This window comes from Trichosurus vulpecula, chromosome 1, assembly GCF_011100635.1.
Source record: "Trichosurus vulpecula isolate mTriVul1 chromosome 1, mTriVul1.pri, whole genome shotgun sequence".
In the NCBI taxonomy this organism is placed as follows: domain Eukaryota; kingdom Metazoa; phylum Chordata; class Mammalia; order Diprotodontia; family Phalangeridae; genus Trichosurus; species Trichosurus vulpecula.
Window position 1 is genome coordinate 506,910,776 of NC_050573.1, and position 27,400 is coordinate 506,938,175.

General features: G+C 35.9%; 1 protein-coding gene across 1 annotated transcript; it reads right to left on the reverse strand.

The window, feature by feature from the left end:
- Positions 1-10,129: 10,129 nt before the first annotated feature.
- LOC118834102 (40S ribosomal protein S16-like) lies at positions 10,130-10,390 on the reverse strand. Its single transcript, XM_036741543.1, has one exon. The coding sequence runs from the start codon at positions 10,388-10,390 to the stop codon at positions 10,130-10,132; it is 261 nt and encodes an 86-aa protein (XP_036597438.1).
- Between the last annotated feature and the right edge of the window lie 17,010 nt (positions 10,391-27,400).

Genomic DNA, 27,400 nt, shown 5'->3' on the forward strand with positions numbered 1-27,400 from the left:
TATTGTCCTAGGCCATTAGTCCTTTGAGCCAATTATGTCTCAAGGTCAGTTTCAATACCTTAAAATCTTTTTTATCTAGTCTTTCTGGCAGAGAAATCCTGGCAGATATTCCTTTTATTTCAGATGATAATTAAACCCATTGTGGCTGATGAGATCGCCAAAAGAAAAGATATAAGGAAAGAAGAAAAGGCATAAGACAGATATGGAATGCATTTACAATTAAGGGGTAAGGACAAAGTTTCAGCAAAGGAATGTTAAGAAGAGGTATCAAACAGGCAGTAGATGAACTAAGAAAGAGTAATGTCACAGAATTGTAGAAAAGAGACTGAAAAGAGGAGGAAACGGTGATGAATAGGATCAAATATTACAGAGAGGTCAAGAATGATGAGGACTGAGAGAAGGCAATTGGATTTGGAAATTGATTTAATTAATAATTTTGAGGAGAAAAGTTTCATTTGAGTGATGAGGTTAGAAGCCAGATTGCAAGAAACTGATAATTGATTGAGAAGAGAGTGTAGGCAATTTTTTCTAGATTTTGCTTCATTGTAATGAAACAGAAAAATCATTAGCTAATTTGATCAAAAAGAAAAAAAGAGGAAAACCAAATTATCCACATCACAAATGAAAAAAAAATACAGTTTGCAACAACAAAATAAATGATATTGTTAGAAACAATTTTGCTTAAACATATTCAAAAGAAGCTGAGAATTTAAATAAATAAATGAATATTAAAAAAAATAAAACCCCTAAATTAACAAAAAAAGAAACAGAGTTTAATGAACTAATTTCACTGGAAGAAATTGGATAAACCATATAATGACTTAAAAAAAACTTTAGGACCAAATGCATTCACAAGTAAAATCTCTCAAGCATTCAAAAGACAATTAATTCTAATATTACATGAATTGTTGGCAAATTAAAGGATCTGAACAACTTATTTCTATAACACATATATGGTCTTGAAACATAAGCCAGGGAGAATAAAAATAAAAATAAATCTGTGGCTAAATATCCCTCATGAATATATATGTAAGTATTTTGAATAAAACATCAGCAAAAAAGCTAAAGACATATTTGGAATGAAAGTTTGGTTTGGTATTAGGAAAGTTCTGAATTTAATTAACCATATTAAAAACAAAATAAAAAATCATTTGATTATGCCAATAGATGCAGAAAAAGCTTATGATAAAATATAAAACCCATTTATGTTAAAAACAATGGAAAACAGGGAAAAAGACCATTTTATAAAATGATAAATAAGACATATGTGTATCTATCTGTCTATCTATCTAATCTCCAAGAGCTGCCATTATTTGTTACAGAGATAAAATAAAATTATTTTCTAATAAATTCAGGGATGAAACAAGAATATCCATTATAACAACTTCCATTTGATATCACACTAGAAATGCTGCATATAACAATAAGAACGGGAGATCTAGGGAAAGACTATAAGTAAAGAAAGAACAAAATGACCATGTTTTACAAAAGATATGATGGTGAACTTAACCCAAAAGGGTGAACTAAAATTTACTGACATGTTAACTTCACCAAATAAATCCATGGGAATCATGACCATTTTATATAGTAATAAAATCCAGGAAGAAGCAATTCAAGAGAAATTCCATTTAAAATGACTATGGAATGAATAAATACTTGGGAGTTTACCTTCTAAGATACATGTAAGAACAATATAAATGCAGATATAAAGAGTTGCATCCAGAAATAAGGGCAGATTTAAATGTTTTAAAGCGTGTTAATCATTCATGTGTAGGGTAAGCCAACATAATAAACATAAAATGCCACTTAAAAAAATTTACTCATTTAGTGTAATATCAAACTACCAAATAACTACTTAACAGAACTAGAAAGAATAATAACAAAATTCCTTCCTACACACAAAACCTTTAAATAATTGAAAACCTAACACATCTTCATTGAGTCACTCATCTCCATGCTAAACATGCCATTTTTTTCAAATGGTTTTCATATGATATGCACTCAATGTCTTTTATCATTTTGGTTACCTTTTTCTGAACAATCTGTGGCATATAAGTGTCCCTTTAAACTGTGATGTCTAAAATTGATCACAGCACTCCAGGTTAGGTCTAATGAGGGCATAATACAGCAAGATCATCACATTCCTATTCCTGGAAAATCTGGCTCTCGATGTAGACCAAGATTGCTTTGGGTCTTTTGACCATTGCATCATACTGCAGACTCATATTGAGTTTGTACGCTACTAAAACCCTTAGATTTTTTTCAGACCAACTGATGTCTAGAGATTTATCACCCTCTTATAGTTGAGAAGTGCGAGACTTTATAATTATCCCTTTTGACGTTCATTTAATTTTATTTTTGGAATCTTCTTGAAGACTCCTTCTCAGCTTTGTGCCATCTGCAAATCTGGTAAGTTCTAACATTTTCTCTTTTTGTCTATCCAGATCGTTTACCCAAGGAATTGATTTAAAAAATAAAATTTAAAAAAATTAAGTAAATAAATAATACAATAATATAAATCCTTGGGGACTGCACTAGAAACATTGAATCTTTGATCTCTGAAGTCTTGAGTCTTGTAGTCCAACCAGTTCTGATTCCACATGATTTGGTTATCATCTAATCCATATGTAATTTTTAAAGGAAAATAACATGAGATATTTTAACCTAAAATTTTTTTTTGAGGGAGGAAGGCAGGACAATTGGTGTTAATTGACCTGCCCAAGGTCACACAGCTAGTAAGGTGTGTCTAGTGTCTAAGGCTGGATTTGAACTCAAGTCCTCCTGACTCCAGGGCTGATGCTCTACTCCCTGTACCACCTAGCTTCCCCCCAACCTATTTTTTTCACCAAAATCTAGGCAAAGAGCATAGTAGTTTAATAATTTTGTCAAAAAGGGAAATTAGTTTGGCCTAACACAACACTTCTTTGATGAGGCCATGCTTGAACCCTTACTTGCCTTATTTTGAACTTGTGGAATTGAATTTTGAACTTAATTATAACAGTTTAACATTTATCTTTACTAAATTTCATCATATTAGGTTTATCCTTCCAAGTTTTTTTGGAATCCTCATTCTGTTATCTAGTATGTTAGCTAGCCCTACCAGCTTTTTGTTCTCTGCAAAAATGATGAAAATATAATTTATAACTTTATTCATATGTCATTGATAAAAGTGTTAAATAGCATTGGTCAAGCCCAGTTTCCCAAGGCACACTTCTCTGGAGACTTCTGAATTAAAAATAGAGCCATTAATGATTATCTTCGGGTCTGGCTATTCAACCAACTCTGAATCCATCTAATCACCCACATTTCTCTATCTCTTTTTTAAGCAAAAATACAAAAATAGCATGAATGATTCATTCAAACACAAGGAAACTCTATATATTATTCCCTTCATGACCCTTTTTATTAACATAGTCCAAGTGAGACACAAAGGAATAACTTTACTCTGATATGACTGACCCATTTTTGCTAAAGCTAGCCTTGCTGGCTCATTGTTATAACTGATTCATTTTTTTTCAATCATATACTTTAGAATTTTTCCAGGAATCAAATCAAGGTCTCTGACTTATGGTTTATAGATTCATTCTCTTCCCCTACCCTTAAAATTGATAATAAAAACATTTTCCCTTTTCCAGAAGTTTGTGTGTGTGTGTATGTGCATGCACACATATATTTGTATAAATACGTCCAGTAGAATATGTCCAGTATATTTTAAACAGTAAAATCACCTTTTCTTGCTTTCAAGGAAGGAGATTTTTTATGATAGGTGTATGTATATATATATATATATATATTTTTTTCCTGTTTTAGAACTGTGTATATGCTGGGGGGAAGTGATCAAGATTTTCGGGGGAGAATGAAGTCAAGAGGGAAAGCCTCAATTAAGGACTTGAAGAGATGGGGCAGTTTTTAAAAGAAAATAGAGAAAACAGATCATCTGAGAAACTAATATAAGGGATCCTTGAAGCCAAAGAAATAAATATAGTATTGGAAGACCAGTATAAGATACCATAAGGATATACATGTGAGGGAGCTGCTATGATGACATCGCCAGGTGAGAGATAATTGTGATAAATGGCAGCAGTAAGAGTTAATTACATGTATGAGTGGACTGAACATGAAATTATTGAGGACATTATTCCAGTAGTTTTGACATGCATGACAGCCTAGATATAGATCAAGATATGTTCTGGTGGAAGAAGTACTAAGTTTTGAGTGACAAAATGGATCAGAAGAGGTGAAGCATCAAAGAAAATGTAAAGAATGAAATTCTGGGAAATATTGTGATATAATAGACAGAATCTTGGAAAAGTACTATAATCCTAGTTCTTCAATTAGCATAAGTATGTGAAGGATCGGGATGGTTATATTTATGGAGTATTTGGAGTATTTATGTCTCTATAGGCTGTCTAAATGTATAGATGCAAAGCTTGGAGATGTCATGGCTAGACATCTCTGGAATTTGACCCATACATTCCCAAAGAAGACTGATGTTTGACTTGAACGTAACAAGAGAAGAGTTATTGTTGGAAATTGCCTATCTCCAAGAAGGATATTTGTTAGGCTAGATTTATGGCAATCTGTTTCCACCTACCCAATATTGCTCATCTAGGAATACAACAGATCCAGAACACAGTTACTTCTCTGGATGTTCTGCATGGAGAGGGTAGCCCTAAGCTTTTACCTAATGACTTGACACCTTCTTACCAAATACTATTTAGGTAAAAAAAAAAACTCCCACAAAGTATGAATAGTAAATATAGATGTCATGATTAATGTGAGCCCAAATAATGAGATATTTGATTTAGCGCAAATGATGTCATGATACCAGATTTCATTTAATGTGAGCCAAATGTGATATGTACAAGCTAGTCAAGAGTTTTCACATATCACTATGTCAGTCTCATGTGGATATGATATGCTGCTATCTATTACCAATAGTTGTGGTATTATTTTTAAAGAATTCTTAACCAAATGGACAAAAGAAGAATATTTCCAATGGAAACACTGCCAGCACAAAAGAGAAGAGGTTTTTTTTGTATTACATTAGGACATGAATTTGATGAATGTAGTCATGATAACTCTAAAACAGGATAAAATGTCAATGCCTGGATTTATGGCATGAGATTTTATCACTCATGCAGATGAAAACCAAAGACAAAGTCATATCAGCTCTTTGCTATTTGCAAATGATCGCAAGGAAGAGGAGTTACAATGTTAGAAGTGGAACATCTTTTTGCTATAGGGATTGAAGATGTCAGTAAAAAATACATTCCTCTTAGCAGAGCAGCCATTCAGACCAAAGCCACAAGTGTTTTTTAAGTAGCAAAAGAAAATAGAAATGAAGTTGATTTAAAAAAATAATTTGCGGGGCAGCTAGGTGGCGCAGTGAGTAGAGCACCGGCCCTGTAGTTGGGAGGACCTGAGTTCAAATCCGCCCTCAGACACGTGACACTTGTACTAGCTGTGTGACCTTGGGCAAGTCACTTAACCCCAATTGCCCTGCCAAAAAGCAAAAAAAAAAAAAAAAATAAATTGTACTGCAAGCATTGGTTGGTTTGATTTTGAAGATCAAGATTCCATAATGTTAAAATTATTGGAGTGATCACCAGTGGCAGGTAAATATCCTAATGTTTTGAAGAAAATAGTCTAAGAAGGTAGATACACTGATAAATTTTTAATGTAAATAAAATAGGTTTATTATGGAAAAGGTTGCTTTCCAGAATTAACATTTCTAAAAAAAGAAACATCAGCCTGGATTTGAATGTCTAAGTATAGCCTAATACTTATAGGGAACTAATGCAGAAAGGAATTTTGAATTGCCATTAATATTCATTTATTAATCTTGAAATCCTCATGATATGAGAGGCTACAGCCATCAACTGCTTCCCAGTTCTTTGGCCATCAAATAAGAAAACTATTTTAAAGATTTGTTTTCAAGATATTTTAACCCAGTTGCTGAAAAAATATTGCAAAGACAACTATGTTTTATTTAAATATTATTGATTTTAGATAATGCTCTAGGTCATGCAACTACACTTGGTTCATCATATGAGAATGGGAGCATGTAAGTTTCCTGAAATATGAATAAAGTTCTTTGAACCTACCAGCATATATATGAAGTTTTAAAGAAAGAGAAAACAGTTCAGTCAATGGTTCTAAAATATCTCAAATAACAAGAACCACAATTTCATCATATCTTTACTATAAGACTGTTTTTAGGGGTGAGGTTCAGTAACTTTTTAGTTATGCTTTCTATAACTCCTCTCTTTCTTTGAAACAGATGAATCGGAAACACATTTTCCTACCCTTAACTTTAATATTACATTAATAAAATGATAAAACTTATTTTTAAAATTTTACCTTACATATTTCCTTTGGGCTGGAACCCCCAACTTAAAATTACAACTTCAAATAGTGTGAATTTGAATAATGCAACTATTTTACACTGTTTGTGGGGACCTAGATTTAAAATCATTTATCCAAGCAAACAGAAAGCAAAAATTGCAGAAGTTAACCAGATTAGTATATACCAGAAATTACACATGAATTCTTTAGAGAATGAGATGAGATCACAGCTCAAACCAAAAGAAAGGGCACAATCTCATCCAAAGGAAAGTTTCTCTCCAAACTCTATGGTGAGACAAATAGGAAATGAGGTATACCTTGAGGAAACAGCTTCCCCTAGATGGATGCAGGTTCCCGTCTTTTTCAGCATAGTCTTTTCCTGAAGAATCTCTGCAATCGCATATGTCTCTTCTTTACGAAGTTTTAGCACCAACTCTGTCCATCATACATAGATGCAGTACAATTACTTCTGAATTCTCTATACCAATTAGTAATCATGCCTCTCAATAGAAATGCAGTAGCACGCAATACATACCAGGATTAGTTGAAAGTCCAGATGTGTGTGTGTATGTATATATGTATGTATATGTATGAATGTGTGTGTATAAATGCAAATTCTTAGTTAGTTGATGTGAAATGAAGTTTTGCAATGAATATTTGCTACAGCAAAGTTAGTCCCTTTCCTTTTTTCAACCTCTAGCTGGACTAATTGAGCATCTTCTTATCCCATCTTTTAGCATAAGTTACTTCTTGAAAAGAATTAGGTCTTTCAGCCTAGGACAGATTGTAATGGAAAGTTTAAAAAATGTATTGAATATACATTCATTCTTTCCCCCCCTCTCCTCTTCTCCCTGGCCTTCTCCTCTCCCCTTCCTACTCCTTTTCTTCCCTTTCCTCTTCTTTTTTCTCCTCTTCCCTCTCCTTTCCTCTCTGTCTCTCATCATAAACTGTCTAGGAGATAAGTAAATCAGTTTGAATTAAATAAAAACCAGATATGAGTAATTCATAAACATTTCTGATTGCATAAATTCTGACCTATGCTTTTCTGATTGTTTGAACTTCCTTTTTAGCAATTGACCATTGGAGAGAAATGCACAGCCCTCAAATGCTGCTTCTCCAGCATTTCTGACTCGCCACATAGAACTTTTTTGTTAAGATATGAAAACATTCCATTCTGTTTCTACAGCATTTAGGGTATTAGTTTTAGAAAACATCAGCATGCCACCCAAGCAGTTTCTATAATTGTGAGGGCAGAGATAGAAGCTCTGCTTTGCTTCAAGTCTGCTTACTTTACAGTTAGCAGAAATTGAGGGTTTTTTGTTTTTCTTTTTCATCTGAAAGCCTTGTTTGGGGAACCAGCTTTTTTAATATTTCTGTGTTGTACATCAATCGATCAAGAAGGGCCTTGCTTTCATTTTTTTTCAACTAAAAGGGTTGTATTACATTGTCCCTAAGATAAAAGTTTTCATTTATTAAAATGCTTTACGTTATGAACCAGGAAAAATCAAAATAAAATCTTTCCTCAGAAAAAAAAATGCTGTGAAGTAGGTAGTGTAGGTATTATTGCTGCAGAGGGTTTCTTGCCCTCAAGCAATTCACAAACTAGCTGGAGATTCATTACTGATCTAATTAAAGAATGATTCAAGATAGTATAAAATGCTTAGTTTTGTGGAACAGATTCTGATTATTATAGGAATTCAGGGGACGGTGTAATAAAGCAGAAAACACACTGGATTTGGAGTCAGAGGAACTGGTTTCAAATTCTGGATCTATTACTAATTGTGTGACTTTGGGTAAGGCATTTTAGTTCTTAGTGCCTCAGTTGTTTCTTCTGCAAAATAAGTAAATAAATTCTGGTCCACTTTCCCAGAGCCAGGCTGCTAAATCAACTCCTCAGAATCCTAGTATATTCTGAGGAGTTTGAGGAGTGTCTTTATACTAATTTCAGTTCAAGCCCAACAAGCTGCGTTCCAGCACTGTGACTAGCGAATCATTTAGCCCCTTAACATCAATCAGCTTTTACAAAGGGATACTTACTTCAAAAATATAAGATGTAGAAATGTACAAACTTCTCCCTCCCCCATTCCTCCAGGGTATAATCTCCCCTATGCTACTCAGAATTGATTCTGACACCTGGATTGCTGGGACTCTTTTGATCTTTCAAAATTTTTAAGTTTGCATAGTCTGTTCTCTTCCCCTAATACAGAAAAGGACAAATTAAAAGACCAAAAACTTAGGTCTGTTTCTTGGGGCCACATGGCCTTAGAAGAGAGAAGGCCCTAAGATCCTTCCATTTATCATTTGATTTCCCACCAGAGACACCATGAATATGAGTCACCAAGTATCCCCAAGAATAACTGAGGCAAGAGAGGAGTCTGATATTGATGTGTCTTGTTTAATGCCTCCAAATCCAATTAAGGAACCTCCCTTTCACCGTATGGTTAGTTGACTGGAATAAATTATAGAATGTCTGCACATGAGCCACAGTCCCTTTAATAATAGCTAACATTTATATAGTATTTTAAAGTTTGCAAAGTACTTTATATGTATTACTTATTTCAACCTTCATTACAACCCTCAATGTAGGTGTTATTGCTATGCCCATTTTGCAGATGAGAAAACTGAGGGTGAAAGAGATTAAATGAGGTAAGATTTGAATTCAGGTTTTCTAACTCCAAATCTAGCATTCTATACACTCTACCATCTGGTTGCTGCTGTAAAACATTACACATCATTAGGATTTTCCTGGAAGCAAGATCTATGATGTCCTTGATATGGACAGGTTGCATCAGCCAAGTGAGCTGATGGAACTTACATGTATTCCAGATCTCTGTTACAAAAGTTTTGGGCTATATGATCTCTAGGGTTCGTTCTTTCAAGATGTAAATTCTATGAACGTGTAAGAGGGAAGTCCAGTGAGTGTCAAAGTAGTCATCATGGGTTTTGTGGAAGAAAATGAGAGAGCAGTATTGAGATAGGCTGAGGGGTGAAGTGAGGGCATTCCAAGTGACTACGTGGGGTTATCTAACATAACAGATTCATATACTATAAAGAAGATTGGCTTGGTTGAAATGAAGGAGTCATACTGAGAAATTGATGGAGATTAGGTTGAATAAGTAGGGTAGGTTGTGAGGATAAAATAAATATGTTTGTAAAGTACTTAACATAGTACCTAGCACATGTTGCTATTGAATCATTTTCAGTCATATGCAACTCTTTATGACCCCATTTGAGGTTTTCTTGGCAAAGATTGGCAAAGAGTGATTTGCTATTTCCTTCTCTAGGTCATCTTAGGTGACTTGCCCAGATTCATACAACTAGTAGTTTTGCAGTTCAGATCTGAACTCAGGAGGATGATGCTTCCTCACTCCAGGCCCAGCACTCTAGCCATTGTGCCATCTAGCTGCCTGGGGCATAGTAGGCACTTAATAAATAATGTTCCTTTCTCTTTCTGCCCTAGCTGCTCTTAATTGCTTGTGCTGTGGTTCCTCTCAGTAAAATCGTCACACACCGTCTAGAGAGGAGTGTATTGAAAAAGATATTATTTGGGGGAGTGTTTGGCATATTCACATTTTACTATTCATATACATATTTTAATATTCGCTATTTCACTATTTAAAAAATTTCCATGAACAAAGGGTCCAGGTTACTTTTTTTTTAAACCTGAAAAGGTCATATAGCAAATTTATTGCAAAAAGTCCCACAATCCCAGTAGTTGCCTTATCGATAGGATTTCTGTTTAGCGAGCCCGGGCCCCAGGGCTGCCAAACTTCTTGGATTCTCAGCGCCGAGGTTCAGTCACCAGCAGAGTTCGGTCATATTGGATAAGGATGTCTTTTATTTCCTCCTTGGAGGCCTCATCCCCATATTTCTGGTAATAAGCCACCAGGGCTTCGGAGATGGACTGCCGGATAGCATAAATCTGGGCGATATGGCCTCCTCCTTTCGCACGGACCCGGATATCTACTCCAGCAAAACGTTCCTTGCCTAGCAGGAAGACAGGCTCCAGCAGCTTGTACTGCAGGGTGCGAGGCTCAATCATCTCCAGTGGTTGCCCATTCACCTTGATCAGCCCATTGCCTCTCTTGCAATGGACCACAGCGGTGGCAGTTTTCTTTCGGCCGAGGACCTGGATGGATTGGAGCGGCCCCTTGGACCGGATGCTGCTGGCGGGCGGCGCGGGCCCAGAACCGGGCTGAAGGCAGCGGCGGTGGCGGCTGCGGAAGCTGGAGACGAGAGGGCCTCACCCGTGAAGCACAAAAGCCCCAGGTTACTTTTCAATGGAGTCATACTAGGATTTTCTCTGTGAAACCTGGAGAAAATGATCTACCACCTAGTTCAGAATATTGACATGTGCTCTCCGACTTATAAGCATTTTGGCTGTAATGTGGGAAAATTAAATTTTGTCAAAAGAAAGAAAACTATTAATCATTAAATAAATAAGAGGCTTTGGATAAATAAATGTGTGATTGAAACACATTCTCTTTATAGGTAGAGATAGCTCTATAATTGTTTCTAGATTCCCTCTAATCTCAGAATTCTATTATCCCCAATGAAATTAATTTTTCAAATGTAGTGTGGCTTGCCCCTTCTCTGTATGTTTCTTGTCCATCCTCTATACGTTCTTTGTCTTCTCTTAACTCGTCCTTTTTTGTTTTTTACTATGTGGATTTTTTTTTTCTTCTATCATCAACTGTTATGTTTTTTCCATATTAATGATGGATTCTTACATTCTAAAACTTGGCACCATGTATATGGAGGGGCATAATAAAACTTAAGAATAATGTGGTATAATCATTAATTTCTTGTCAAGTTTACTTTGAATTCTGTCAGATATGATAATTTTTCATAATTATTTGGGAAAGTTGTTATGTTGTCAAACAAATGAACTGTTTGTATAGTAGTATCAGGTGCTTGTACAAATGGTACAATTTTACAGAATGAAAGTTTTTATATTTTTTATTTGTTCACCAGTCAAGTTGCTAGGAACTGGAATCTCACACAGTCTGTCTAACGATTTTACTGTAAAAACAGATCTAAAATGGCTCCATGCTGATTGTTTAGTTGGAGAACAATAGGGAGAAATTGTACTCATTCATCCCAGCTTGCTATTTTACACACAGAAAAGTAGGACTTAATAGCACCTTTCTAGATGAAGCCGCTTTGTATGCACATAAACTTTCTTGCTTTTGATTATTTGTTTGAATTCTGGCTAATGTTATACTAGACAATATAATGACATACTATGGTTACATAACAAAAGAACCAGCACCTTTCTAAAGAAGAAAATTGGTATCCAAATTTCAACTGAGATGGTCACTGCAGGTTACCTACCTGGCAGGTTAACTAATGATTAAGAAGTGAGCTGCTATATAGTATTAAGAGACCTTTGTGATTTAAGATCATGCTACCACTTTGGTATATAGATATCTTTTGTCCAAATAACATTATAATTCTAGTGACATAAAATTCATCATGCTTAAAAGACTAAAAGGGGGCTATAGTACCTATCGATAACAGTTCTTCAGCATTCTCACTTCAGAGAGTTCTTCTCTGAATTTGTAATTAATTTTTCTGAGGAAGAGTTTTTTAAATGACCCTATTTCCCACATTATTTGCTCTCTAAATAATTCTTTCTTACATCAAGGCCTCCAGGCATCTTTAAAATGCCTTCTGCTTTTTACTGTGAATGTTTGGTGGGTATTGGATCTATTATTTATATGTTTATTTGATTTTCAAAAAAGTCCTTTACACAATCTCCTTCATGTACAAGTTAAGAATTAAGACCCCAATAAGAATATAATTAAATCACAACAGTCATTAAAGTGACAGCAGAATTCAACAACCACGATATATCTAGAAAGTCAACTTTAAGGAGAATTGGGGAAAGATGGAGACATATTAGGACATAGAAAAGCCCAGATCTCCCTTACCCTCAGCACTCCAAGAATGCTCTAAAAATGTACCACAAGGAACAATGATAAAGAGAACAAAAGAGAAATAGCTACAAACTGCACCCCCCCCCCCAACATAGCCCATAACTGTGCAAAAAGACTACCAGAGTTTTTTGAAAGTCATAAGCAAAGACAAACTAGGATAGGTGGGAGGCAAAGCTTAAAAGCTAGTTCTAACATCATGATAGTAGACGCAGGTATCACATGCTTTTGTCAGCACAGAGGATAGGGCCAGACCAGGGTATAGCTAGGACCCAACTCTAAGCCTTTACAGAAGGCAGATCCAGACCAATAACCAGTATGGGGCAAGTAAACAAAGGGCCTGTTCCCAGGTCACTGCATACACTGTGTGCCCTTCAGCATCTAGAAGCCCTTGCTCAGCTCAGAGTCCACATAACTCAGTCTGAATTTAAGAGAGAGAGAGAAAACAAATTTAACCCATGGGCTATGCACAAGAATCCCATGCACAAGATACAAAGGAGTCAAAGCAGGAGGAAGGGCAAGACTAGATTCTGGGAAGCAAAGAAACTGGGATCTTAAAGGAGGCCTACTATTAGCACAATCAGCATGTGATTGGAGAAAGGGATGGAACCAACTCTGGATTTGTACTAATAAGAGACAGAGCAGGAACCAACGTCAAGACCTAAGTAGAACTATGAAGAACTGAACCGAAACCCAGGAATTCACAAAATTCACAAAGTCTAAGAGTAAGAAAGTGGGCAGAGACTAACCCAAGCACAGAGCCCCTATCCAAAAGATGAATCTGCTGATATGATGGACATAAGAAAATGCTAACCACAATGAATATGTTGAATGGAGAGAAGCCTAAGTGGTAAATCTAGACGAAAAGAGTAACTCCACAAAAAAATTATGAGAGAAAAGAATATCCTGGCCACAAGGATTATAGTAGTTCCTGGTAGAAAAGAAAAAAAAAGATATGTAATGTTATGTTAAAAGAAATGACATCTAGGGAGGTAAGAATGACAAGGAGAGTTAATAGCTTAGAACAAATGGTGGCAAACTTTATTCAGTCCCTGATAATTAGAATGGGACAAACAAACAAACCTTACTCCATTAGGCAACACAATACTAAAACAAAATAAAATATTGTAAAAACATAAGAAATGAAAGACATTTATAAAAAAAATTGGACTAGAAAACAGATGAGAGACTAGAAATCATTTTACTACTTGACACCATGACAAAAACCCTGGATACTATATTTCAAGAAAGCATAAGCAAAAATCTGTCCAGATCTATTAGAAGCAGAAGGTAAAATGAGATTAGAAAGAAACTACCAGTTACCTCCTGAAAGAAATGTCAAAATGACAGCTCTCAGAAATATCATAGCCAAAATCTAGAGCTTCCAGGTCAAAGAAAAAAGAAATTTTCAAGCAGCCATGCAAAGTTCATATATAAAAAAATTTCAGGATCACGTAAGTCTTGATAGCTGCACAAGAAGGAAAAAAGTTGAAACATACTGTTGATTGTAAACCTTTTGCCTTTTTTAAATAATAATTTATCCAGCAAACCTAAGTATTTTCCTACACCAAAAAAAAAAAAAAATGGATCCTTAATCAATTAAAGGACTTCTAGGCATTTTGGATGAAAAAAGCCAGAATTCAATAGAAACTTTGAAGTAAATCTCAGGAGTCAAGAAAAACAGAAAAGTAAGGATATTTGATCTGGTGAAAGCAACTACAGGATAATTAATTGCTTTTATTCCAACAGGGGTGGAACAAACAAGCGTCCACTTTTTAAGAGCATAAAGTAAGCTAAAAGAGGATAGGCAGAAGGTCTCTGATTGTGGTTATATTATTTTAATCTTAGAAGAAGAAGGAAATGAGAGGAAAAGTTGAAAATCTTGGGGAGGAAAGGAAGAGAAAGTGAAGGAAATTAATGTCTCAAGTAATTAAAGTGCATCAAATGAAGAGTAGACAAATATGAAGGAAGTGGAGGGGGAATGAGTATCACATGAACTTCACTTTATATGTCACTTGAAGCATACAGAGAGCCATCTCCAGTTGTCCTAATTATATCTTGCCAATGGACTCAGATGTCTCCAGAGGAGAAGAGAGGCTGGCGCCTTTGCACAATCCTTCCTTGCTTCAATCCAATTCACTTGCATGTCATAGCATCACCTCCTTGATATCATGGTCCTCTGTGAGAATGAAGGACAAACAACTACTGTGAGTAGTAGTAGGAGCTGCCCCACTGGGGACCCAACTGGAACTGGACAATTGGGCAACACAGCTCCTTCCTTCCTTCCTTCCTTCCTTCCTTCCTTCCTTCCTTCCTTCCTTCCTTCCTTCCTTCCTTCCTTCCCTCCTTCCTTCCTTCCTTCCTCCTTCCTTCCCTCCTTCCTTCCTTCCTTCCTTCCTTCCTTCCTTCCTTCCTTCCTTCCTTCCTTCCTTCCTTCCTTCCTTCCTTCCTTTCTTCCTTCTTTTTCTTCCTTCTTCCTTCTTTTTCTTCCCTTCCCTCCGTCCATACAGGTATCATACCCTTACCTGTGGGTGCTCTGCCCAAAGAAATGTAAATTTTGATCACTGAAACCTCACAAGATATCTTAGGGTTTACAGGCTAGATTTTTTTCTTAAGGACCATGCCTTAAACCTAATCCACTCTGTCATTGATTGGCCAACAATAGATTCCAGGTCAAGCCCCACTTTGTCATTATTTGGACCCTGATTGGCTCAGAGTGAATCTAAATAGAAATCCTTTCTATTTTAACCAGAAACCCTGAGGATCATTTCCTACCTAGCCTTAATCAATGAATGGATGTTGCCTGAGTCAAACTGAGACCTGGGAAAGACCTTAGCTTAAAAAGGTCAAGGTTTCCCACTGCACCCAGGGTCAAGGTGGCCTGATCTATATCTTGCCACTGGATCCAGATGGCTCCAGAGGAGAAAGTGAGCCTGATGATTTTGCATAGCCCTCCCTCACTTAAATCCAATTCACTTGCATTTTATGGCATCACCTCCCTGATGTCATGGTCCTCTTCTAGAAGGAAGGACAAACACAACAAATAATAACAACAACAACAACACAGCAACAACTTTCATCTGTCCCCTGCAGTGTAATATGTGAAATTCAGAAGCTTAATGTTCATCTTCTTTAATGGAACTTGCTAAGAAAAAATGGTTTTTTCCCTTCATTTCTGCCTCTAGATAGTAGGTTGATCTATGAATCCACTGGCAACTTTGATGATGTAGGAAAAGTGGTTGATTCTTATATATTTGTCTGTTTATTGTAAACTCGATTTCTCATCTTAACAGAATCTCATTTTTATGGTTTTTTGCATGTAATTGTGGAATGGAAAATTTTATTAGGAGATCTTCATCCATTAGGGGTTTTCTCAAATGACTTGTTGGACAATTATTTCTTTTCTCTATTCCCTGGAAGAAGACACACTGTTTATTCCATAAGAAAGCAACCCAACATAATTTTAAAGTGTTCATAATTTTAGAATCTATAGGAAATTCTAATGGTGAGTTTTTTTAGCTCATTTTCACCTGTTTGTTCTCAGTTCTTTAAGAAGACTATAATTAGGATGATTAAATGTCACTAAATTGACATAAGTCATTATATGGGAACATTTATATAGTATTCAATGGGGAACAAAAACTAACCTCTTAGTTTTTGTCTTTAAGTGGCAAATATGAGGAAGGAGAAATGGGAGTTAACCCATAATCTCAAATTAAGGTAATCACAAAAGTCCTGGTACATAATCCAGAAATGGAGTGTAGGTTTTGAGGAATTTTCCCATAATCCTACCACAATGCGCAGATAAGTATTTCATCAATTTGTGAAGCCTTTGAATGAAATCAATTGACATCACACAGGATAGATTCTGTGATTTGCTGAAGAATCAATTATACCTCTTTGGCCCGATATAGAAAAACAGAAAGCCATTCAGCAGTTGGACATTCTAAGAGCTCTTTGTCCAGGAAGACCCCTTTGCCTATACCAGAGGGCAGAAAATGGGCTGACAAAACTTTCAAAAGAACTTAACGGGGATATGAGGAGGGGAAGAAGGGACTTATATATAACCATTAACTATGTTACCCCTTTGCCACATGTTTTCTGTAAGCTGTAGCTCATTTACTCCAGGACTCTGAATGTACTTGAGGGAGATCGTTTCTTAGATTTTTGAAGGAAATATATATATTTTCTACAAACTCTTATTACTGTGCTACCTTAGTAAATGCCCTCAACTAAATGGTTAATTGCAGGGAGCAGAATAAATGATATTTATCAGTAGAATCCTGAGGGGAGAAATAGTTAGCTATCCTCCAGAGACCTAGGCTACAAAAGTGAGAATTGTGAAATAGCTCTGGATGAAGGGCTATACTAAAGATGCAGCTGGAGGAAAACAAAATCCTAACAAAGCTAACTTTAAATGTGAATGAATTAAACAAACCAAGTAAGAGAATGTGACAGAGTGGTAACAAACAAATCCAATAATATGTTGTATACAAGAAATACATATAAAAAGGTAAAAAACACATAGATTCAAATGAGGTTAGAATAAAATTTAGTGTGCATCAGGTGAATTTTTAAAAGAAGCAAGAGATGCAATCATGCTCTTAGGCAAACAAAACCCAAAATGCTCACTATCAAGAGAAATAAATAAAGATAATGAATAAATGATAAATAACAATTTAAATAATAAGAAAGGATAAATAAATAAGAATACTTTCACTTTATGAATTTATGCTTTATGAATTTAGATGCTATGTCTAAATGGCATTGATGCATGTATATCCAGTCTTCATATTGATTCATTGTCTATGGTTCTTTTAATTTAGGGGCAAAAAATGCCATTCTTATAGTCCTTTGATTAGATAAATACTGAATAAGTATCTAAACTAAGGAAGTCAATAACAAGCATATATTAAGTGCTTACTATGTTTCAGGCCCTTAAGCCCTGGTTACAAGGAAAGTCAAAAACAATGTTAATGCCCTCAAGATGCTTACATTCTAATAGATTACATTCTAACATTTAAATAAAATGATGGAAGGCCCAGTAAGAAGGAAGGGCATTAGTAGTTGGGAAAGCAGGGAACAATCCAGAGTAGGTAAGATTTGAATTTTATAGAAACTCTGGGAAATTAGAGTTGAGGGGGTAGAACATTTAGGCCTGGGTGGCAGGTGGTACAAAGGCCTAGAGATGGAAGTTGGCCTGTTATTTTCAGGGAATTGTAAATAAGCTTTAATGTAGAGTGTGTGGAGAAGAGTAAAGTTTGATAAAGACTGGAAAGTTAAAAAGGGACAGTTTGTGAAGGGTTATGAATGTCAAAAAAAGGAGTTAATATTCAATCCTGAGAGGTAGTACACACTGGGAACTCATTAAGCAGAGAGATGACATGGTCAGAACTGTGCTTTAGAAAAAAGAATTACCTTGTTGGAGGATGGATTGGAGAATATAGAGAGTCTAAAAAGCTATTATAAACATCTAGGTGAGAAGTAATGAAGGTCTGAATAAAAGTCACGATATTGGGAGTGGAGAGGAGGGAATGCAAATGAGAGATGTTGTGAAGATAAAAATGACAAGATTTGGTAATGTGTTGGATATAAGGGATGAGTTTGAGTGAGGAATCAAGGATGACAATGAGTTTGGGTGACTGGAAGGATGGTATTGCCCTTGACAAAAACAGGGAAATTGGGGAGAAGGCAGGGATGGAGGTATGGGGAAGGGGAAGTAGAGTTCTGTTTTGGACATGTCAAGTTCTGAGATTCCAAAAGGATATCCCATTGGATATGCATCTAAAAGGCAGTTGGCGATATGGGACTGGAGCTTGAGAGATTATGGCTGAGATGTAGATCATTAAGAATATAGTTGTACCTACAAGAGTTGATGAGATCACTAAGAGAAACTCTATATCAATGTTATTAATAAGTACCATTGTAAAAATTGTAAGTAGAATCCTTGTGAGAAGAAAATAGAAATATAGACAATAGCAATTCACTGTGATGGATTGTATACATGCCATTAATGCAAAGATAGTTCAACATTATGAAAACGGTTAACACAATCATACTAAAAACATGTATCTAAAACCACATGTTTAATAGATTCAGGAAAAAAAACCTTTTTGATAAAGTAAATTACTCATTTACTCTAAAAATATACAGATCATAGAAGAAGAAAAATTCTGGATGTGAAAATATACATACATACATACATACATACATATATGTGTATCTATCTATATCTATAGATGATAGATAGATAGATAGATAGATAGATAGATAGATCACAGTCAGCTGCTAAATTGATCTTTCTAAAGTGACTTGCTCAGTGTCATACCAGTAGGTGTCTGGGGCCATATGTGAACTTAGGTCTTCCTGACTCCAGGCCTGGGCTCTATCCACTGTAGCTGCCTTTTCTAAGGTGCAGGTCTGACTTACTCTTCTCTAGTTCCTCTCTGTTTATTACCTTCATGATAAAATATTAAATTTTCTGTTTGGCTTTTAAAACACAACCTGGTTCCCTTCTACCATTCCAGTCTTCTTAAACCTTACTTCCCATCACTGACTCGATGACATTGGAATTTTTGATGTTCCTTGCAAACTTGGTGCTTTTTCACTGACCATCCCACAGACTTCAAATTCTTCCCCTTCATCCCTCTTCCCCTTGACTCTCTTGACTTCCTTCAAGACTCATCTCTAATCCTGCATTCTGAAAAAAGGTCTTTCCTAGATGCCCATACAGCCTTCCTTCTGAAATTAGCTCTAATTTGTATTTTACGTGTCTTTGTACATATATAGTTGTTTGAGTGTTTTTACCCACATTAGAATGTGAGCTCTTTGATAATAGAGACAGTTATTTATTTATTTTTTTTGCTTGGAATCCTTAGTACTTAGCACAGTGTTCCCCATATGGTAAGCACTTCATCATAATATATGGGATATATTAGAAAAAAGTCTTTTCTTTTTTTCAATGAAAAAAAAAAAACATTTATTTTGTCTCTTATGCACCTAGCCCCATTCCCTAGAAAAAGAAAGGAATTAAAAACAAAACACCCTTTGTAGCCAAGCAAAATCAATTTCTATACTGGTGATGTCTGAAAATAAGCATCTCCTTCTGCAGCTCTCTCTTACCACTCCGTCAGGAGGTGAGTAGCATTCTTGACATCATCAGTCTTTGATAATCATAGTTATTCATTGAGCTGATGAGAGTTCTTTAGATTTTAAAGTTGTTCATTTTACAGTATTGTTCTTCTTATGTAACAGATTCTTTTGTTTCTGCTCATTTTACTCGATTAGTTCATGTGTCTTCCTTATTCCCTAAAACTACCTCTTCAATATTTTCAATGACATTCAATTACCGTAGCTTACCATAATTCATTTATTGTCACCCTAACTACAGAAATAGATCAAAGATGACCTCTTCCCCCACTGCTCTTTGACATAGTTCTGTAAATGCTCGCAATAGCAATGACAAAAGAAAGAAACTATAGACATACAATGGGCAGCTATGCAATGAGGAGACAAATCTATCCCTGGTGGCTTCTACCACTGATTTACTTGGAAAATCCTAGAAAATCAGCAATAATATGGGCAATTAATAACTTCACTATAGTTGTAGGTTACAAAATAAGCCCAGAAATTAATAGCATTTCTATGTAATAGTAACATTTTGGAGAAAATAATAAAAAGAGAAATCCCATTTTAACAAAACATTATAAAATATCTGGGTGTCAAACTTCCTAGGCACACTTGAGATCTATATGGACATATCTGCAAAATATTTCTTGAATAAACGAAGACTGACATTAATAACTATAGGGACATTGAGCACTCCTCATGACTAGGCTGCCCCACTATAATAAACATTATGATACTACCTAAATTAATTTACATATTTAACACTGAAAAACTGAAAAAGGGATATTATTTATAGAGCCAGACAAAATAAGAGCAAAATAAATTTGGAGGAATAAAGGATCTTGAATTTTAAGGGAAATAAAGAATAAAAAATAGTACTAAAGAGGAAAAAGCACTTAAACTGCATTAAAGAGAAGTAATCACCCCCAAATTTGATACTATTTCAACAATTAGAAAAGTTGACCAGTGGAAGAAACTACACGAGCAAAAATCAGAAGCAACTGAACTCAATAACTTGAGAAATCTGAGAGCAAAAATTACTTGGAGAAGAATTCTCTATTTGACAAGAGCTATTGGAAAAACTGGGAAGCAGTTTAAAAGACCACCTCTTTACACCGTATACTAAAGTAAGTTCAAACTGGATACATGATCTGAATAATAAAGGTCATATTATTTTTTAAAATTGAGAATTCTGGAGAGGGATGAAGTTCAGTGCTGTGTGCATTACACTTTACACAAGAATCATACTTATAACAGACTTTCTCTGACCTTTAGAAAACTTTAGATGGTAAAGCCACCTCTCATTCAATGTCCCTTATATAAGCACCAATATAAGAAATTGATCCTTGAGTTTTACTTTTGGGGGTATAAGGAGAGAGAAAGATTGTTTTAGGAGATGACACTGCCTGCTTTATTTGGTCAGTCAACGAAATCACTGCCGTACAATATGTTTCCTTTTTGTATTAGCTGGAAAAAAGCCAAATTCGGCATCCAACTAGAGTAATTATGCAATGCCAGGTATCTGGTAACCCATCCTTTGCCTCTTTTTTTCAAACAGACTGTTCTCTTTGTAACCTTGATTTGGCTATTTTTATGTTTGACTTAATTTTATAAGCTGCCTCAACAACCTTTGGAAAAGGGGGGATATAAATTCTCAATCAATAAATTAAAAATGATGATGTCTTAGTGCTTACCATTTTCCCAGATATATTATAAATAATAGTAAATCAGATTCTCTTGAGAGAAATGACTGATTATCCATCAAAGAAGGAAAAATCCAAAGTCAGAAATACACAAGGGTCTACAGTTTATGGGAAAGAATAAATTCTAAGGCTTGACAGTTGTGAAAGGATTGGAAATTCATGATGAGATTAAAGTTGTTTAAAGGAATAGAAAATGTCCTCCTAAAACTCATCCCTTGTGAGCTGTCTGTCAGTCTTGGACAAAATAGCAAATACTCCTTGTAATAGAGGAAGGTCTGTGTTTTGAAGTTGGGGATTTCATTTCATTTCATACTTCCTGACTTCAACATTTATCACTTCAGCATAACCTTTCTTTAGGGGATTTTCTTTCACCTTATCATATGTATCTCCATCACAAGGTCTGGGCCCCAGAGAAATATTTATTTTTATGGCTTGGTCTGGACAGTTTTAGAACATATCTAATTTTTAAACACAGTGTAGATGACCATTTTGACCCGTGTGCTGTGCTATGCTCTGAATAATACTTAGTTTCAGCAAATGTGTAGCTTGTCATTTTCTTGAAATATATTCCAAAGCAACTCACACTCATAGAGCATAGATAGCATTATGGAATTCAACTTTGCTGTCCTGGTCATTAATACTAGGTGACAAAAATCTTCATTCTTTCCTCTCCCCTGGCTCCAGAAGAGTATTTCTTAGCATCATAGATTAAGAAATGGAAAAGGCCATCCATGCCAATACTCTGATTTTGCAGATGAGGAAATTGAGGCCCAGAGTAGTCGATGCCCAAGTTGACATGGGTGAGCCTAGATTTGGACTCAGTGGCAGATGTGAGGAAATTCCCAGAAGGACACAAATATTTACCCCCTTTCTCCAAAAAGCTATTGTGAGGATTATTCTACAAATAATACTGCTGCCATCATTATTTATTTGAGATTGAAAAAAAGCATGTTGACATCTTTCATTTCCATATCACCATTTCCCAAAATATCCTTTACCCATCCAAAAGAGGAAAATAAAATACTAGTTCTGAAAAACTCATTAATATATCAAACCAGTCTGGCATTATAGAGAGAGAGGGAAGGAATAAGAACTTATTTTACCCCTATTAAGTGCCAGGCACTGTATTAAGCACTTTACAAATATTATCTCCTTTGATCCTTACAACTTTCCTGGGAAATAGGAACAATTATATCCTCATTTTACAACTGAGGAGAGTTACAGTTGAGGCAAATAGAAGTTAAGTAACTTCCTAAAGGTCACATATCTGGTGCCTGAGGCTAGATTTCAATCCAGGTTGTTTTGACTCCAGGCCTAGGGTTCTTTCCATTGTGCCACCATATAAATATTCTACAATTTGTTTAGCTATCTCCAAAATATAAAACCACTTATTGATCATTTTGTAGAAGGAATTATTGGTCTCTTTTGGACCAACTGATCTCTGAAGCAACTTACAGCTATTAGATTCTATAATATAGGCTAATCCAAATCCCAGTTTAATGTTTCTCTGTTACTTTCCAGTTATTTGAGCTGATTTGTTTCATGTTTTACTCATGTTTTCTCCTCTGTACTCTGAGTCTTGTCAATGAGCTCTGAAATTTCTTACTTCCAGTGATAGTTATTATGCAATAAATTTGGTCATCATTGACTTTGGCCCTTGCTTCTGTCTACCATGTTGTTATCATGACTTCTATAGCTTAATTATCCCTGACCGATTTAGGTGGCTTCAATATTTGTACTATCCTCTGTAGAGTTCACACCTAAGTTTTCTCTTCTTTAGTTTTGACATCCCCCACTCTGTCAATCTTTACTCCTAGTATAGGGTTTCTAACTTCCTGTCTACCTTCCTGTGGAAGGAAACTACAATCACTGTCACACTGGGGCTGCTCTGTGCTAATAACTTAGGTCCTTGAATCTTTACCCTCAATCATTTTCATCTCAGAGCTTTCCAAGAGAATTATAGATTGGAAGGAAAGAGAGAAATTGGCTATAAAATAAAAGGAAATAGAAAAACCAGCCAATACAAACCTGAACAAGAGTCAGTGCATGTTTTGTGATTTCTAAGGTCAAGCTTTTTGTTTAGTTTTTTAAAAATGTAAATTTCACACAAGGCTGTACTCTATTTTCCTGGAAATCGAAAGTCTTAAAATGACAGCAGGTCTTAGAGAGTAGCATGGTGTAGGTATTTCTAGTGACATTACATATAATTAAATGAAAAACATTGGAATTGAGAGAAAGCAGGGAAGGAATTCTATTCCTAAACTTAACCTATTATTTCCTTCAATAAACTAAATCTTAACAATTGGGAAAACAATAACTTGCATTTCTATCCTGCTTCAAGGTTTACAAATTATCCTTCATGTAATACTACTGGAAGGTAGGCAATGTAAATATTGTTCCCATTTGCAAATGAGCAAACTGAAGATGAGATCAAACAGCTAACAAATATCAGAGACAAGTATCTGACTACAAGGGTTGTATTCTTTCTGCTAAACCATACTGCCTCTCTTGATAATGAATATGTGTGTGTGTATGTATGTATGTACATGTGTATGCATATATGTATATATAAATATATGTACGTATTCAGTGTATATGAAATATACAGACATATACGTGAATATATGTTATTGACACACAAGGAAAGAAAAAAAACAGAAAGAAAAAATGTGAATAGAGATAATTTGGAGTTGTACAATATACCATCTTAAAATACGTGCCTAGAGGAGCAAACCAAGCCCCCAAACAGAGCTAAACTCAATGCTTTTTTTTGCTAGAAGTCATAAACATGCGATTGCTGTAATATCACTGTTCTCTATTGTGAAAGAGACAAAATGGAATTTATGGAGGTTCAGGTTAGAAGTATTTTAATTGAACAAATTTCAAATTTCAACTCATATTACGTACATCAACATCGAGGACTACAAATGAATTTTATTAAACTATATCTGCCATTTCATTTGAAGGTTTGCAAAAGGCTTTATATAAATTATCACATTAGATCTTCACAGAAGCACTGTCAGGAAGGTACTACAGATATCCCCAGCATACAGATGAGGAACCTAAGTTTAATAGTGTTATGGTCACACAGCATCAGTGATGAGATTTGCACCCATGTTTTCTTGTCTCTAAATCTTGCACTTTATCCATTAATCCATGTTGCCTGCTTAATACATTTGGAAGGTAAATATGAAGTACTAGCCAAAATTTTTTTTTTAAGATTAATTTATTTTTAGTTTTCGATATTCATTTTCACAAGTTTTAAGTTACAGATTTTCTCCCCATTTCTCCCCTCCCTCAAACCAAGATTTTATGTATTCTAATTGTCTCTTTCCCCAGTCCGCCCTCACTTCTATCACCCCACTCCCTGCCTCCCCCCATCCCTTTTCCCCTTATTTTCTTGCAGGGCAAGATACATTTCTATACCTCATTGCCTGTATATCTTATTTCCTAGTTGCATGTAAAAACAATTTTTAACATTTGTTATTAGAACTTTGAGTTCCTAATTTTCTCCCTTCTTCTGTCCCCACCCACTGTCCTTGAGAAGGCAAGCAGTCCAACATGGGTTATACATGTATCATTATGCAAAACACTTCCATAATAGTCATGTTGTGAAAGACTAACTACATTTCCCTTCATCCTATCCTATCTTCCATTTATTCAATTTTTTCCTTTGACCCTGTCCCTTTTCAAAAGCATTTGTTTCTGACTACCCCCTGCCTAAATCTGTCCTCTGTTCTATCATCCCCCCTCTTATCCCCTTCTCCTCTACTGTCCTATAGGATAATATACCCAGTTGAGTGTGTATGTTATTCCCTCCTTAAGGCAAATCTGATGAGAGTAAGGTTCACTCCTTCCCTTTCACTTCCCCCCTCTTCTCTTCCATTATAGCAGTTTTTCTTGCCTCTTTTATGTGAGATAATTGCCCCATTCTATCTCTCCCTTTCTCCTCCCAATATATTCCTGTCTCGCCCCTTAATTTTATTTTTCGATATCATGACTTCATATTCAACTCACCCTGTGTGCACATTCTCTCTCTCTTTCTATCTCTCTGTTGCTCACTCTGTATGTATACACACACACACACACACACACACATTCTCTTAAGCTACCCTAATACTAAGAAAGATCTCATGAATTACACACATCATCTTTCCATGGAGGAATGTAAACAGCTCAACTTTAATAAGTCCCTTATGATTTCTCTTTCCTGTTTACCTTTTCATGCTTCTTTTGATTCTTTCATTTGAAAGTGAAATTTTTTGTTCGGCTCTGGTCTTTCCATCAAGAATGCTTGAAAGTCCTCTATTTCATCAAAAGCCCAGTTTTCCCCTGAAGTATTATACTCAATTTTGCTGGGTAAGTGATTGTTGCTTTTAATCCTAACTCCTTTGACCTCCAGAACATCTTGTGTTATCCTGATTGTGTTTCCACAATAATTGAATTGTTTCTTTCTGGCTGCTTGCAATATTTTCTCCTTGACCTGGGAACTCTGGAATTTGGCTATGATATTCCTAGGAGTTTTCTTTTTGGGATCTTTTTCAAGAGGCAACTGGTGGATTCTTTCAATTTCTATTTGACCTTCTGGTTCTAGACTGTCAGGGCAGCTTTCCTTGATAATTTCATGAAAGATGATGTCTAAGCTCTTTTTTAATCATGGCTTAGAGGTAGTCCAATATCTCTCCTGGATCTATTTTCCAGGTCAGTGGTTTTTCCGATGAGATATTTCACATTGTCTTCTATTTTTTTCATTCTTTTGATTGTTTTATAATTCCTTGATTTCTCATAGAGCCTTTAGCTTCAATTTGCTCCATTTTAATTTTTAAGGAATTATTTTCTTCATTGATCTTTTGGACCTCCTTTTCCACTTGACCAATTATGCTTTTTAAGGCATTCTTCTCCTCATTGGCTTTTTTGGACCACTTTTGCCATTTGGGTTAGTCTATTTTTAAGGTGTTATTTTCTTCAGTATTCTCCTTTAGTAAGCTGTTGACTCATTTTTCATGATTTTCTTTCATCCCTCTCATTTCTTTTCCCGATTTTTCCTCTCTTTCTCTTACTTGATTTTCAAACTCATTTTTGAGCTCTTCCATGGCCTGCAACCAATTCATATTTTTCTTGGAGGCTTTTGATGTAGGATCTTTGACTTTGTTGTCTTCTGGCTGTGTGTTTTGATATTCTTTGTTACCAAAGTAAGATTCTATCATCTGATTTTTTTATGGTTTCTGCTCAATTTCCCAGCCAATTACTTGACTTTTGAGCTCTTTGTCAAGGTATGACTCTGATTCTAGAATGGAGAGTGCTCTGAGGCCAAGCTTCAGGGGTTTTCACTGCTGTTTTCTGAGCTACTTGTAGGCACCTGTAAATTTTCAGTTCTTCTCAGGTTGTATGATCCAAGGAGAGGTGTTTACTCCTTTCCTGGTCTGTGCTGTGGTCTGTGAGTGACTTCAAGCACTCTTTTCCACCTTAGAATTGCTAGGAGGACTCCCTCTCCACAGCTACTACAAGCTCTGCCACCCCAGCACTCTTCCTCACCCCAGCACTGCCAACCAGGACTGTGACCCAGATCCAAGCAGGGCAAAGCAAGAGAATCCTGCCTCAGTGCCAGCAAAGAGGTCCCTGAACTCCTGCTCTGATCAGCTTCTTGATTTCCCCCACCGTCTGTGGGTCTAGAGTTCTGGAAGCAGCCACTGCTCCTGGTGCTGCAGCTGCAGCCACCTCCTCTACCCCAGGGCTGGGACCAGACCATGCCCTTTTCTCACCCAGGTCCAACAGAATTTTTTCACTGACCTGCTATGTTGTCTTTGGTGTTTGTGGGTTGAGAAGTCTGGAAACCTCCACAGATCAGTGATCCAGTGTCCTGCTCTGCCTGGTCTGCTCAGGCCTGGTCTGTGCTGATGTGGCCCATCCTGGGCTGTGCTCTGCTCCTAGCAGGGTGTGATAGACCCTTCCTAGTGACCACCCAAGCTGTCTTGGGCTGGAGACTTGTTTCACTCTGTCACTTCATGGGTTCTGTAGCTCTAGAGTTTTGTTAGAGTTGTTTTTTACAGGTGTTTGGAGAGATTTGGGGGAGAGCTCAAGCAAGTTCTTGCTTTTCTCTGCCACATTGGCTATACCCCCTCAAAATCTTCTAATATTAAATGTTATTTTAAAGAATATTTCCATTTTTTTTTCCAGAAAAGCACCAAAAATTCCAACTGAAACCTTAAGCAGTGTTGTCAAAAGGTACCTTGAGGGCATTGTAAAAAGGTTTTATATATAGGGATAGGTTCAACTAATAAGAGT